Source organism: Alexandromys fortis, unplaced genomic scaffold (assembly GCF_014885135.2).
Source record: "Alexandromys fortis isolate MF-2015 unplaced genomic scaffold, M_Fortis_MF-2015_v1.1 scaffold_59, whole genome shotgun sequence".
Classification (NCBI taxonomy): Eukaryota; Metazoa; Chordata; class Mammalia; order Rodentia; family Cricetidae; genus Alexandromys; species Alexandromys fortis.
The window spans coordinates 7,859,481-7,875,160 of record NW_026067943.1 but is presented as its reverse complement, the minus strand read 5'-3'; the positions used below and the strand labels follow the sequence as shown (position 1 = coordinate 7,875,160).

Sequence of the window (15,680 nt, the reverse complement as noted above, 5' to 3'; positions counted from 1 at the left end):
AGATGTTCTTTTCTGCGCCATGTGTCCCTTCGCCTACATTCCATGTTTCTATTTCGGAATTAATTAGAATAAAGTGACTTTGTAAAATTGCATTTAATCCTCACTGTTTTAGGAAACATGTATTATTGTTATTGGCCGCTAAACAGATGAGAAAACTCGGGAGTCAGAGGGGCTAAGTCCAAATAGTCTGCCAAAGCAACCCTGCAAAGAAAACAGAACCAGAGTGGAACAGACACCAGAGCTGCCCCTTGGCACCTCCACATTCTACCCGGACACACGAGGGCCTTGTGCTGCTAGCTGCTCACCTGATTATGCTAGCGTTTGTGGTGGACACTGCCTTGAGAATATTCCCTGAGCAATCATTAGGATAGCAGCAAGAGTGGGAGAGGTTTGTTTTTGTTTTTCTAAAAATTATATAATTTCAGACCTTAAAATCATTTACCGGACTGTCTACTTAAACTCCGTAATTTAACATAACCTCGGGTCCGATGAAATGGAATGACTAGCCCAAGTGATGTTGGCAAGCTAGGTTCGTGGACTAGGGCCCAGTTCACCTGAGAATGGTCAGACAGCTCTGGAGACCTATTGGTCCCTACCATAGCAACCCAGAACATAGAGTAGTCTCTTAGGGGGCTACTGCTGCACAATGTTCCCCAAGTCTTCTGGCAGGGATCTACAGAGCTAATCTGCTGTTTGGCCTGGCACTCCAAGTCCCTGCAGGAGCTTGTTTCTCTGCCTTCATCCTTTTCTGGAGGTCCACAGGCACTCGGCTTTTGTGTGTTTGATTTTAGGTGAATCAACACTGTCACTTGTAGAGTTTTCTGTGCCTGGCACTGGACAGAAGAGGAAAGAATGGGCGTGTCCTGGCTGTAAAGGGCAAGGCCTCGCCGTGGAAGGGCGGGACTTGGCAGTGGAAGGCGGGACCTGGATATAGAGGGCGGGGCCTGGTCGTGGAGGGTGAGACCGGGCCGTGGAGGGCGGGACCTTGGCCTTGGAGGGCGGGGCCTGGCTGTGGAGGGCGGGGCCCGGTTGTGGAAGGCAGGCGCGCGCGGCGGCGCCACACCCTCATTTCCCTCATTTCCTCGCGCGCGCCGGAAGTGGCGGTGCTCGGCGGCGGCGCGCCGGGCCGGCCAGCGCAGGGCGCTGGCCAGGTGAGCAGTTCCCCAGGGCGGCGGCGTTGAGCGGAGGGCGCGGTGAGTACCGCCCTCGCCTGGCGCGCCTCTGGGCGGCGGCCGGTCCCCTCCGACGAGCACTCCGGGACGGGACGCAGCGGGGCGCGGTGCTTCACTGACGCGCCCTCCCGGGTCTGGTCGGGTTTCAGGAGACCGCTGCTGCCAGAGACCGTTGGTTTGCATGTCAGTTATGGGCTGTGGGTTTTTATAACCTACTCGCCATCGTCTCTGCTGAGTGGCTAAACTTTTTACTGCGGGGTTAAAAAGCGTCCTCTGGCATCAGCCCTCCTGGCTCTGACAAAACGGCCTCCTGTAAAAAGATGCTCTTGGAGTAGCACTCGGTGACCCCCGGAGCCTGAAAAAACGGGGAATTGTCAGAACGGCCAGATAGTTTGGGAAATTCTTGCCTCTCTGAGCAAGTGGCTGTGTAATTTGTCAAACACTTGGGCGGTGCTTGTGTTTGTCACCGGTGGTGGTATTGGCTGCATGACAGTTTGGTTATAAATCTAAAGCTTCCCCTCTTAAGCCCTTGTTAAATCTGGAGGTGTCTTGAGCCTGCTTTTGAGATGTGTGTGCAGTGCCTTGACAGTCCGTGTCGCTGAGGGCCCCTGGGCTTTTAAAGCTTTGCAGATTAACTTGTCTTTTAAAGATGTATTAAAATAGCACCTTCGGTTTGAGAAGTGACAAAAAGTGTTTTATGGCTTACAGTTCAGGAATAGTTTGAATTATTATCTGCTACTACTTGTTTAAAATTATGTGACTAAAAGAATGCAAAAAGGATGTTGGATTTCCGGTACATGTGGCTTGGAGGATTTGGAGTTAAACAACCAGCTTTAGTTTCAAATAATTTAGAGATCACCTTTTTCCCTTCTCCACTTCTTCTGTGGGGGTATAAAATACACATGAAGTCAGTGTCTTTCCATGCTCAGACCAGCAGTCGGGTTTTCCTGCTGCGCACCTCGGAGTGTAACTGTAGAGCATTTCCAGAGTGTTCTGCTTCTGCCAAGTAGGTTGTACCCCTGCTTCCCCATCTGTAGTCTGACTTATTTCCTCAGCCTTAGTTCGATCTATGTTGAGCTTCATTTTAATGGAGTTAATATGTAGTATTCTCAGAAGTCACCTGTCATGTTGTATGGTATGGTGTCATTCATATATGTGGTAATTGATAGTTCTTTCGTAATGTCCCACTGTGTTGTGTGACTGGTTTTCTGTTGGCGAGCATGTGTGCTTCTGGTTTTGTCTATGTATATGAATACATTTCTGCCAGATGTAGAATGGCTGAGACATCCAGTAGGGGGAAACTACATCTTAACTAACGTGGACTCTTTCTTTTAAAAATGTAACCGAATTGCTATGCTTAACTATTACAATAGGAAAGGTTGTTTTTTAAAGTATAGCTGTTATAAGTTAAGTCATGGTGGTGCAAACCTTTAATCCCAGCACACAGGAAGCAGAGGAAGGCAGATCTCTGTGAGTTTCAGGCCAGCCAAGGATACACCCTGGCATGCTGTCTCTAGCAAACATTTATATATTCATTATAGTTACTATTTACATTTTGTATTTGCACCAGCAACAATCTTCTCAAAGACTCGTTGCGTTTAATTATCTTTTACCCACAGGTCAGTTAGAGCAGGCCATGATATGACTGTACAGTTTGATAACAGTTAGGCAATAACTGTGTTACTCAAGTTAGTGGTTCTTAGGGGAAATGTGGTAGCTGTCAGAGGAAATGAAGCACCGAAGGATCTAACTAAAAATGGAGTGGAGAATCATGAGATTTCAAGACGAAAAACATAGTCACTGTAATGCCACACAAGTACTAGGTGTGACTATAAAATTGAATTAAATTAATATAAAGTTAGTTTTGTATGTAAGTTTATTAAAGTAGTCTAGTTATATCCATAATAGAGAAGAAAAATCCCTAAACATCTGTAGGAAGTCAGATCATGAAATTTGGGCAAATACAAGAAGCAATTGAGTTGAAGAAGATGTTTAAATATTAGTACTCTCAAGTTTGGAAAGGTGCTTTGCCTACTGAACACACACACACACACACACACAGCAGGAGAGGGAGGGAAAGAGAGAGAGAGAGAGATGCATCAGGGGACAGAGTACTGGCAAACATAGATCAACCCTTCCCTCTAATTTCTGGGGTTTTTTTTCCCTCTATGGGTAGAGATGATCTGAGAGTATGATCTTTTAAAAGGGCTGTGGAAAGATAGTTACCTGTACTGTCAGCTCCTGATTGTCGCTCTCCTACCAACTCACAGAAGATAGCAAATATTGATCAAGAAAATAAGGCTATTTCTCAAAGCAGAAGTGTATGGGTTTATGAGTAAATTGATACACCAAAACTATTAATATTGTTGAAGACACACTTAGATACTGTCTAATAAAATTTATGAACTGTGGAGATAAATATATAATTTTATAAGATTCTCAAAACAATGTTTTGTTTATTTATAAAGGAATAGAAAACAGATTTCCAAACGTTGTGTGACAATATTTTAGGTTTCTAAAGAGCCCATGGTAACAGGGCATGGTCATACATGTGTGTAATCCCAGCACATGGTAAATTGAAGATCATGATTTCAAGGCCAGCCTTGGCTACATTATGAGATTCTATCCCAGAAAAGAAATCAAACTAACAAACAAAAATTCTCATAGGACTGTTTTGAACTTGGAACTTTGTCTCTAAACAAAATCATTTCACCCATATTCCGTAGAATATACAGGAAATACTCTATCAAAATGAAAAATTTCTGAAAAAATATATATGGAATTCAAAGAAAACAATAAAACATTTCTTAGCTCCAAGTTGTAAATAAATTTAGCTAAGAAATTTAAATGTAATGCTAAGGATTTTTAAGTCTTTGTTTGTTTGTTTGTTTTTTCTTTTCAAGACAGGGTTTCTTTGTGTAGCCCTGACTGTTTTTGAACTTGAGACCAGGCTAGCCCAAAACTCAGAGATCTGCCTGCCTCAGCCTCCCAACTGCTGAGATTTAAGGCATGCACCACCATGCCCAGCCTGAATTTTTAAACTTTAATAAACTGGAGAAAAATTTTTAATGTGGCAGTTAGTCAGCTTTCTATTATAATAAAATGCTTGGAACAAAAGGGTTACTTTTTTCTCCAAGTTTCAGCTTGTGCTCACTTGGGCCTGGTGCTTTGCTTCTGGGGCAGCATAGTCAACATGGTAGCAAACATGGGTGGCTTACCTTGGGGCCAAAAAACAAAGAGTGAGAAAGGACCCAAACTTCAATATTCCTCCCAAGAGCAAAGAACACACTCCCAGTTACCTAACTCCCCTCTCTGCTCCTTAAGTGCTTAGTAGTGATTCTGCTACCTCCCAGTAGCACCAGAGGCTTGAAGCCAAGACTACACATGGAGTTTGGAGGGACAGTCCAGATCTAAGAGATAGCAGTTGGAAAGTAGAAAGTAGTTAAAGGCATAGTGGAAACTTATCCTGGGCAGGGGACTGTGTAGAAACTGATTACATTCAAGGGAATTTAGGCAGCAGTTCCATTAGAAGGATTTGCGTGTTAGTGAAATACTGTGTTCAAAGTAAGGTATATGAAAGCCATTCGTGCCACGATGCTTAGTAGTGGCAAAAATTTTGGAAAGATACACAAAAATTGTGGGGATGGTAAGAGAGACTTTTCACCCATTCCCTTTATTCATGTTTAATTTTTTGTTTTGTTTTGTTTTCAAGACAGGGTTTCTTTGTGTAGCCTTGGCTGTCCTGAAACCTGCTATGTAGACCAGGCTGGCCTCAAATCATAGAGATCTACCTGCCTCTGCCTCTCAGGTGCTGGGATTAAAAGAGTGAGCCACCACGCCCAGCTACATTTAACCTTTTTTATCCTATTCATTTACTTTATGATATTTTATAAGCACAACCCTTTCTTTTTTAAAGCTGGACGTTGTGTAGCTGTAGTTCAGTTCTCTAGGAGGCTGAGGCAAGATGATCACTTGAGTTCAGGGGCTCAAGCCTATCATGAACGACAGAGAGAGTGAGCCGTAGGGGAAAACTGAGATGTATAAATAGAAGTTTTAGAATAGGAGTTGCTGTGTCTAGCTAGTCTTATCTGTGGCGTAAGAGGGGTTGCTACATTTTTAAATGCTAGGGAAAGTAATACATTACGATGTGAGGATTATATAAAGTTCAGACTTCAGTGGCCCTTGAAACTCAGCTCTGTCTATAGTTTCTGTGCTGTCTGTGGCTGCTGCAAAAGTGGAATCGACTGGCTTCAACCTGAAGTCTTTGCTGCCTCTGGCTTAGAGACCAGGTATAGAACTCTCTACATAAAGACATTTTGTCTGTGACTAAACTGACATTTCAAAGGGTTTGTAAAAAGAGTAATGAAACTTGCTTATCTGCTTGGGAAATAAGGTGCTAATTTTGCATTATGATTATTTCTGGTAAAGAAGCTAAAACTGAAGAGTTGTGTAGGAAAAACTTGATAGATTCAACTATTAAAAATTACATAATATAAAATGATAACTGACAGTTATTGAGTACTTAATGCTTGTTGAGTTTTGCTTGACTGTTATAGTAGTACTCCAAGGTAAGTTCTTTAATTATCCCTACGTGGATGAGGAAGTTCAAGCTCAGAGAAGTGTAGGAGCTTGTAATGTAGAACAGATATTGGAATTTTGGCTATCCAGCATGAAACCATTTATACAGGCAAGCAAGAAGAACTGAGAAAATTAATTTGCAATATATTAATGCCATTTTATAGGTATTATATGTGTTAGAAAGAACTTATCTGCTTCATTTAAATATTCCATGTATAAATCCTATAATTTTTCATCTTTTCTATTCTTTATTTTTCAATAAATTGCTTTTATTTCATTTTTAAAATTTCTTTTATTTTAAGTATATGATGTTTTGCCTGCATGCATGTTTCTGTATGAAGCCAGAAAAGGGCACTGGATCCCCCAGAACTAGAGTAATAGACAGTTGTGAGCTGTTATATGGGTGTTGGGAATTGAACCCAGGACCTCTGGAAGAGCAGCAACTACTCTTAACCACTGAGCCATCTCTCCAGCCCTAAATTGCTTTTTGTTTTTATTCTACTGTTATATAAACTTATGAATTCACATTATACACTAATATTGATAATTGTGTAGTGAAAATCTTAAAGGAAGAATTACAGATTACTGAAAGTGAATGCATTTTAATTAAGTCGGTTCCACAAAAGGGGTGCATGTGCATGCACACATATATATTTAGTTTATCTTAATGAAGGAAATCATAACAGCTTAGAAGGAAAATTGGCTAGAGAGATGGCTCAGTGATTAAAACTGCATCCTACTCTTGCAGAGGACTTGAATTTGGTTCCCGTCACCACATTAGGTAGTTCATAAATGCTTGAAATTCCATTTCCAGGGAATCTGGTACCTCTTACTTCAGGGGCACCTACATTTACACACACACACACATTATTATTAAAAGTAATAAATAAAAATAATAACTGTCCAGAAAAACTGCCTCATTTTATAGAAGAAGTCCAAAAAGATTAAATATTATGCCCAAGATTTTATAATTGTTAAATAGTTGACTGTATTCTTGAACTTGTTTTTATTCTGCCACAGACTGGCCCATTTTGTGCCATTGTTTGGCCTGCATTTAAGTGCTGTGAGTATAGTTTTCTCCAGAAGCACCTTATTGAAGGATCCATTTGGTGTTGCCCTTGGTACTCAGCACAGAACTTGGCACACAGGAGGTGCTCTCAAGGATTTTTGGGAGCGCGCTGCTTTCTGATGATCAATCCCTTTGTTTCGAAACACTTAACATTTGTAGGTACTTAAGAAATCAGTGGTTCTAAGCCGGGTGTGCTAGCGCACGCCTTTAATCCCAGCATGGGTGGCAGAGGCAGGCGGATCTCTGAGTTCGAGGCCACCACTGTCTACAAGAACTAGTTACAGGAAAGGCTCCAAAGCAAACCCTGTCTCAAAAAACCAAAATGAAGAAAAAAAAAACTGGTGTTTTAGGCATGTATACTTCAGCACTTGTGAGGCCGAGACTGGGGGATTGCCATTTGAGTTTGAGGTCAGCCTGGTCTACATAGTGAGTTCAAGGACAACTGTGCTGTGTAGAAAGACTATCTAAAACAAAAAACAAACAAACAAAACAAAAACAAAAAACAAAAAAAATGCCTTTTAAAACGTACAGTAAGAAGCCAGTTACCAATGTAGTTAACAGTACCAGTGCTTTACATTGCTTTTTATAGATCTGTTTTCCTTTTTGTAGTACAAGTGATGAATTCTTTCAGGTTATTTTTATGTCCAAATAAAAGTATTTTGCCTTTGTTTTTCAAAAATTATTCTGATGACTCCTCAGTTGGTAGAGTGGAGAACTGTACTGAACCCTGTCCAAAGTTGGTTTTGCTGGGCATAGAATTCTAGTTTGTCCATTTTTTTAAGTATTTAAAGTGTTTATAGACTATATTTTATATGTGTGAATGTTTTACCTGCATGTAGTATTGTACCGTGTGTGTGTGTGTGTGTGTGTGTGTGTGTGTGTGTGTGTGTGTGTGATGTCCTCAGAGGTCAGAAGAGGGCATAGATCTCTTGGAACTGGAATTATAGGTGGTTGTGAGCCACAGAATAGGTGCTGGGAACAGAACTATGTTCTCTGTAAGAGCAGCAAGTGCTCTTAACTGCTGAGTTAGCTCCCTAGCTCCTCTGAGTATTTAGAAGGTAATTCCACTTTTTCTCACTTGTATTGCTTCCAAGAGTTCATTTTGTTTCATTAATTTTTTTTAGAGATTTTATTAATTTTTATTTTCGTGTTTGAATGTTGTGTCTGCATATGTTTGTGTACCACATGTGTGCAGTAGCTGGAAGGAAAATGGCAGTTTATAAAGGTACAAGGGGAAGCCCTATGTTAGGATGAGCTTGCTTAATTTTAATTGGGCAAGCCAAAGGGGGCGTTTGATGGCTGAATTTCAGTACTTTGATTGCTGGCCCTTGGTAGTCTGCCTCAGGAGGAAGAAGTGGCCAAATAAGGGAATAGACCATGGGGACTAGCTTTAGGAATGTAATCAAATGGTTTTTAGCAAGGCAAAGGGATTGGGGGAGTAGGGCAAGACCTGCCAGAGCCATGCTCTTGAGAGGGCTAGTGCCCTTCAATACCAGAGGAGGCCAGGAAGGGTGACAGATCCTCTAGGTGGGCAGTTCCAGCTGGTTGTAAGCCTCTGTGCAGGTGCTGTGAACAGAACCTGGTTCCTCAGCTGCACAGACTGCACTCCTTTCTTTGCTCCATATGTATTATGCATTTTTTTGTATAGTCACTTTTAAAGTAGAATAACTTTTATGTGAGTGTCAGATATTGTAAATTCTATTTTCTTGTATGCTAAATATTTTATATTCCTATAAATGTTCTTGAAAATTATGACATCATATGGAAACAATTTAATTCTTTCAGGTTTTGCTTTTAATATTTGTTGGCAGGAGTTAGATGAATGTTTATAAGTTGGTTATATTCCTCTACTAAGCCAAGACTTTTTTGAATGCCCAATGCCTCATGAGGTTAAAGTTTTCCAGTCTATCTGCTAGGAGCATATACTATTCCTGGTCCTATTTAAATGTTGGGATTTGTGTCCTCTGGTTTTTTATAGTCTCTTCCTTGGTTTATTTCTTTATAAGCCTACACTAACGAGCAAGCACTCTGCGGAATACCCAAAAGATACCCTCTTTCGGTCTCTGGAGTTGTTTTGAACCCTTACTGCCTTGAACTTTTCAGACTATCGGGTCCATCCTGTCAACTCAGGAAATCTGCTGGGCTTTGCTTAGGCTGGCCTTCCTTAGTATACACACATACATATTTATTATCAGAAACAGTTTCAGTAAGAAACAAGTAATCACTTGTTTCTCATTTCTCCAAGGATCACTACTCTTCATTTCCTGATGTTCAACATCTGGAAAACTGCTGTTTCATGTGATTTTGGTTATTTCAAAAATAGAGGTAAATCTGGTCCCTATTATTCCATCTTAGGATGAAGTCTCTCAATCTGTTTTTGAGTTAGGATTGATTACTTTCAAAACTTCTTTCAACTAACTCTAAAAATACTTGATTTTGTCTTATTTACCTTTACTATCTCGTTTTCCTGTCACTATAGTATTTTTTTTTATCTCTTCAGACCCTTCACTGGGTTTAGAGGTTGGTTGAATTAGCTCCAAACCGTGAGTGAATGTCATATATATAACATATAGACAGTGCACAGAAGATGGAATCAAGATGTAATAGCAGAAAGGGGTGCATGTGTGAAATCATAATGTGTGTGCAGCATGTATGTGTGCATACAGGGGTGGGGGTGGAGGAGTTGTGTGTGTGTGCGCACGTGTGTACGCATGTGTGCGTGTGGTGGAACCTAGGACCTCAAGCATGCTTGCAAATACTCCACCACTGAACTATATCTCTAGTTCTTCTAAGATTCTTAGTAGCTTGTTACAGTTATAATCTGGTCTTGTGGTATGTGGTCAGAGTTCCTTTTAGGAACTAGGCAAGTAGGATGTAACAACTACTATAGAGATACGCAAGTATACTCTAATTAATTGTAGCAGCCTTTCTTTCATTGCAGTGGAAAGCAATCAACTGCAGCATTACCACGTAGATATTATAAAACCTATAGTTTTATTAAAATGGAGAAACAACACCCAAGTTTTAATGCTTCCATTTAGTGGTTAAATAGCCTTATTTAAATCTCTTTATTTCTGAACAATTTTTCTTTTATAAAAAGAAGCTAATAGTAGCACTATTCTGAAAGGATATTTCATATATTGTATGGAATATGTGAAAAGTGGGTCTTAAACTAGTGGCTTTTAGGATTTTTTAATCACAACCCAATTATTACTATATTATAATGAAGTCTCATATATATATACACACATATATGTATACATATATACACACACATTTAATCACAATGCAAAACTTACTGCTACACATGTTTTCTCTTTCACTGAAAAATAAACCTTTAGTGGTGACCCATTATGAATTGTATAAAATGTAAAATAAAGGAAAAGACTATGAGGTGACCTATTAATAAAAAGATATGGTACATAGAGCATATATTACTTTATGATCAAGTTTTACCTCAAAATCATTTGAGTATATTCTGGTTAAGTGTGTCTATCTTTATTAACAGTTTTTGTTGTTGATGTTATTTTGTAGAGTCTCACTGTGTAGCCCTGGTTATCCTGGAACTCACTATGTAGACCAGGCTGGCCTTGAACTCACAGCAATCCACCTGCCTCTGCCTCCTGAGTCCTGGGATTAAAGGTGTATGCCACCACCACTGGGTTTATTAACAGTTTATGAAATTTTATTTCTATACTTTCAAGTGTAGCCTTTTCCCCTAACAAGTAGGCTAGTAATAACTTGCACATAGTAAAGAAATTCCTCTCAGTTTATTTTTTCAATAACGGCATTCAAGTGGCTCTTTTGTTCATGATTATGTTTCTAAGGAATGGTAAATTCTTAGAACTAGTGTTAGCTTTGCATTGTCTTTTAATTAGTTTGTTAAAATTTAAAATTTCCCTTATTTTTCTCTAACATTTAAACAATATTTACAACTATTTTGTAAATATTGTCATAGTAAAAGATATTGTCATATAAAAGACACAGTGAATTAAAATTTTCAGGATACTTGGTTGTCTCTTAGTTTGCTAAGGTAACAAATGGCTTAGGGAAGTTAAGCCTATTATTTGTGGTCCACTATCATAAAAAGTTTTAATCTTGCCTACATTTTAATACAAATATCTACAAAATATATACAATGCAGAATTTTTGCAGCAGGCACCCAAGTTTTCCTAGTGACTAAGAAAGCAAGTACCTAGGACTGGTGTCCCTACTGCTCAGCTTCCAGGGCTGTGCTGACCTGGAGAAAGCATTCCTGCGAAACATCCCTTCTCATGTCACATTATCCTGCTTAGAACACTTGGTTGGATGGAAGTTCTGTTTGCAGCAGAGGACTTCTTGCCTCCCTTGTCTGAGTTTAATCTCTTCTATTTCTAGAGTCAGTAATCCTTGATTTAGAATTATTCTGGAAGAGTTCACACAGCTGGTTGGAGCATGAAAGGTAGCATGTACTTTTGTAAATTTACTGTTTTTCTCAAAGCATACAAACATAATTAAATCATTTGTGTTTTTTCTTTATATCAACTCCAAATCTTCAAGAATTGTAAGGAATCTTTTGCTGTGTCATACAATGGAAAATGATCTAATGCTCAAGTAATCTACCAGAGGACTTTTGGATATAAAAATGTTTTAATGTGTTTTCCAGATGTCTGTGACCTTTTGAAATTGTACCCACTCCACTTGATGTTTTAGGCTTCCTAGATTGGTTGAGTTGAGCGATAGAAACTAGTGAGCTATAGTGAGTATAGTATAACTGGAGGAGCTTTCTCTTGCAGTAAATCATTATTGCTGTAATAAAAACTACGTCCAGAAATCCAGTTCCCACACATTACATGCTCTAGTTGGAAAGTGGTGTGTTAATAAAGAGTTATAAGGAACATGATTTTAAAATGATCTCATTAGAATCTGTGTAAAAAAGCTGAACATAATTTTGATGTTTCTTTGATCCAGGAAGTAATGAGAGTATAAACAAATGGTTTTAAAGTTTTATACACAGTATTTTAGTATCTTTTATGGTATTTTTCTATTTTCTCCCAGTGCTTACCAATTTACTCTAAACTGTATTAGCACCTTCCTGGACCTCTACATATGGTAGTAACATAGCTGCCAGCAATTTGATATACTTAAAGAAACAAAATTCTGATTGACTCTGATCTGTTTCTTTCAGAAAAGTCACCACCCATTTAATGGACTTTATAGATCAGATTGCTTAGTGTGGATGTCATGGTAACAATACAGGAAATATACTTAATTTCTCACTTCTGCAAGTAGTCATGACTACTGAAGAAAGAATCTTTTTAAACTACAGCAGAGTTCATTTGGGTACCTTTTATGGAAATCCTAATCTTGTTTTTAATTTTTGATAATTTTTTGCTAAAGTTATGAACAAGCCAAGAGCTTGTCTTGTTGGGCAAACACACAGTATTAAGAATGTCTAGAAGAGGACCGATTCTTCACAGCCGGACCCAGTGGCTGCTGTTGGGCCTTGCTTTGCTCTTCAGTTTAGTATTATTTATGTACCTCCTGGAATGTGCCCCTCAGACTGATGGAAATGCATCTCTTCCTGGTGTTGTTAGAGAAAATTATGGTAAAGAATATTACCAGGCCCTCCTGCAGGAGCAAGAAGAACATTACCAAACCAGGGCAACCAGTCTGAAACGCCAAATTGCCCAGCTAAAGCAAGAATTACAAGAAATGAGTGAGAAGATGAGATCATTGCAAGAGAAAAAGAATATAGGGGCTAACAGCATAGGCTATCAAGGCAACAGAGAGCAGACACCTAGTGATCTCTTAGAGTTTCTTCATTCTCAGATCGACAGAGCTGAAGTTAGCGTAGGAGCCAAACTACCCAGTGAGTATGGAGTCGTTCCCTTTGAAAGCTTTACTTTAATGAAAGTATTTCAGTTGGAAATGGGTCTCACTCGCCATCCTGAAGAAAAGCCAGTTAGGAAAGACAAACGAGATGAATTGGTAGAAGTTATTGAAGCTGGCTTGGAGGTCATTAATAATCCTGATGAAGATGATGAGCAGGAAGATGAGGAGGGTCCTCTTGGAGAGAAACTGATATTTAATGAAAATGACTTCATAGAAGGTAATATGAAAAATATGTTGGTAAGATCCATGCAAGTTGTCATTTGACCTCTACCCCTATGCTGTGGCATGTGTGCATGTGCATACAGACACATACAAATATAAAAACAATTTTTAATATCTTGATAAATTCTTGGGTTAGTATGATGGAATGCTAGTAACATATGTTAATATATCAATTATTGCCACAGTACTAAAGCATTTACATTTTTATCCATTTAGTTTCACCCAAAATTTGAAATGGCTTTTGGAAGAAGTTAAAATGAGGTCATAATAAAAATAAGAATAAGAGTTGGGAAAACAGAATAAATCTAAGCCTAAATATAAGAATATTAAGTTGAAGGGCTCCTGTGAGCCATGTGATTTGCATTCCTCTCTTATCTGGTGTTGATGTTCCTCTTATGTTTTTAAAAATGTATGAACTAAGGTTCAAAATTTGAAAAACATTTGATAAGGGAAGAAAAAATCTAATGCAATAGGTTAATGATATTTTTCCATTTGAGAGAAGCAAATGGTCACAGCATCAAAGGGAATACATAGTTTTACATTTGGAAACGTAAGGAAATAGTACATTTTCATAATACAGACTGAAAAATGGATATGGGGTCTTTCCTTTATTTTTATGTGTATGGGTTTTGTCTGCGTGTATAATGCACCTCATGCATGCACTGCTTACAGAGACCAGAAGGCCAAATCCCTTGGGACCGCAGTTACAGTTATCTACCATATGAGTGCTAGGAATCAAACTCAGGCCCTCTAGGAGAGCAGCCAGGTCTCTTAACCTCTGAGCTATCTCTCTAGCCCAAGATATGTTTTAAAAGATGGTATAAAACGTAAAGGTCATGAAAATCTTAGATATTTGTTAATTGCTCTAAAAACATATAATTGTACAGTCTTACCTGTGTCCATATTAATGCTCACTGCTAAATATTTAACTGCAAAGAACACTTTGGATATAAGTGTTTTCAAAAGTACTTTTTTTCTTTATTCTATAAACATCCTACCCCATAAAAAGCATTCTGTTTGACTCCGGATCTTCATGTCTGTCACTTGTATGGCTCTTGACGTCTATCAGGCAAGGCATTGTGCTTTGCTGGGACATTTTAGCTACCATCTTCATATGGCCTCCTCTTTTTTCCTGCTGTAATTTTTTTACTAGTTGTTTTTCTTAAAATTCTTCCAACTTTCTGGAAAGCTTAGTTTTTTTTTTTTTTTTTTTGTATTTGCAGTAGACTTGAAAGCTGAAGAGAAAGTAGGATAGTTGAGTAGCATATGACCGTCTCATACTCACTCTGCACTATGACAGTTGTATGTTCTGCCCCTTCTGCTTATAGTTTTCCTTAGCTCCTGTCACTTTAAGGACTTTTCTTTGCCTGAAATATAGTCTGTCTTTTACTTTTTCTCTGCTGTGCCATGGCTGTCTCTCTCCTAAACGAATTACTGGCGACCACTAAACAACTTCTGTTCCTCTTCCAGGCCTTGGTATAAATGTCATTCCTTCCAGGAAATGGCCTCTAACCTCAAGCTTAAAATAGTGATGCTTTCTGTGTGTTCTTGTCACCTCTATAATGCATCCTCTGTCACAGGACTTGCTGCATTATGTGATGTTGCCCATATCCTGGTTGGTTGTTCTTTTTAGACTGTAAGCCTTAGGAGGGTTGGGGTAAGTCTAACCTTTTTCCTCCTGAGTGTTACACTTCAAACTCATATTACACAGTCAGTCTTCATACTGTCTTCCTAAACATACCTCATGCATTGTATTGAAATCTATACTGATAGTTCTTTGTCTGACTTTTATATATGTATATGTATGTATATATGTTTATATGTATACGCATGTGTATATATACATATGCATATACATATATGCATACACATACACGTATTACACAGTATATTGTCACTGTTTATTTTTCTGTCTTCCTCACTAGACTGACCCTTCTCATACTGAGACCACATGGTCTCTATATCGTCAATGACTAACACAAAGGTACTTGATTCATGTTTGTTGAGTTGAACCAACTAATAAAAGTTTTGACTCTTGGGCTCAGACTTTAATAATGCAAAAGTAATTTGTTGGCACTATGACAGTAGGGGGTATTAAGGGGAAAAAGTCGTGTGTAAAAAGGAATAATTACTATTGGATGTTATTTTGTGGATTGAATAATGTACCACAGTAAAAAAAAAAAAAAAAAAAAAAAAAAAAAAAAAAAAAAAAAACTTCTTTTGTAAACCTTTTCTTCCCAAGAGTAGTTGTTTCTGGCTGTACGTAGGAGGAGGTGTTTTCACAAATAGATAAAGTCGCTACAGTCCGGTGTAATATTCTCAATCCTTGTCCGGGTGAAGTCTGTGTTCCTGCTGAATTTAAACTTTGACATAACTTGTTTTGTTGCAAACTCTTTTCTTTAGGCTATTATCGCACTGAGAGAGATAAAGGCACACAGTATGAGCTCTTTTTTAAGAAAGCAGACCTTATGGAGTACAGACATGTGACCCTCTTCCGCCCTTTTGGACCGCTCATGAAAGTGAAGAATGAGATGATTGACATTGCGAGATCAGTTATTAATATCATTGTGCCGCTGGCTGAAAGGACTGAAGCGTTCTCACAGTTCATGCAGAACTTCAGGTAGCTCTGAACTGGACATGTGGCTAAGTTCTTTAAATTCCACATTTTGTCCATGTTTACTTAATCTTCACCAAGTATGATTACTTACAATTATAGAATGATTTTATAGGCCTTAAGGGATTTTTTTAGGTTTCTCTTTTTCTTA

At 38.7% G+C, this 15,680-nt stretch overlaps 1 protein-coding gene across 4 annotated transcripts in view; it reads left to right on the top strand.

The window, feature by feature from the left end:
• Nucleotides 1–1,064: 1,064 nt before the first annotated feature.
• Nucleotides 1,065–15,680, top strand: part of Csgalnact2 (chondroitin sulfate N-acetylgalactosaminyltransferase 2) — a 33,638-nt gene continuing 19,022 nt past the window's right edge. The window contains exons 1-4 of one of the 4 annotated variants that reach the window (XM_050148461.1): nucleotides 1,088–1,193; nucleotides 11,197–11,260; nucleotides 11,987–12,910; nucleotides 15,319–15,535. In XM_050148461.1, coding sequence (XP_050004418.1) covers nucleotides 12,250–12,910; nucleotides 15,319–15,535 — 878 coding nt within the window. In that variant the 5' untranslated portion in view covers nucleotides 1,088–1,193; nucleotides 11,197–11,260; nucleotides 11,987–12,249. Of the gene's footprint in view, nucleotides 1,194–11,196; nucleotides 11,261–11,285; nucleotides 12,911–15,318; nucleotides 15,536–15,680 lie in introns of those variants that run through there. The other 3 variants (XM_050148460.1, XM_050148462.1, XM_050148458.1) reach the window with 3 other exon arrangements.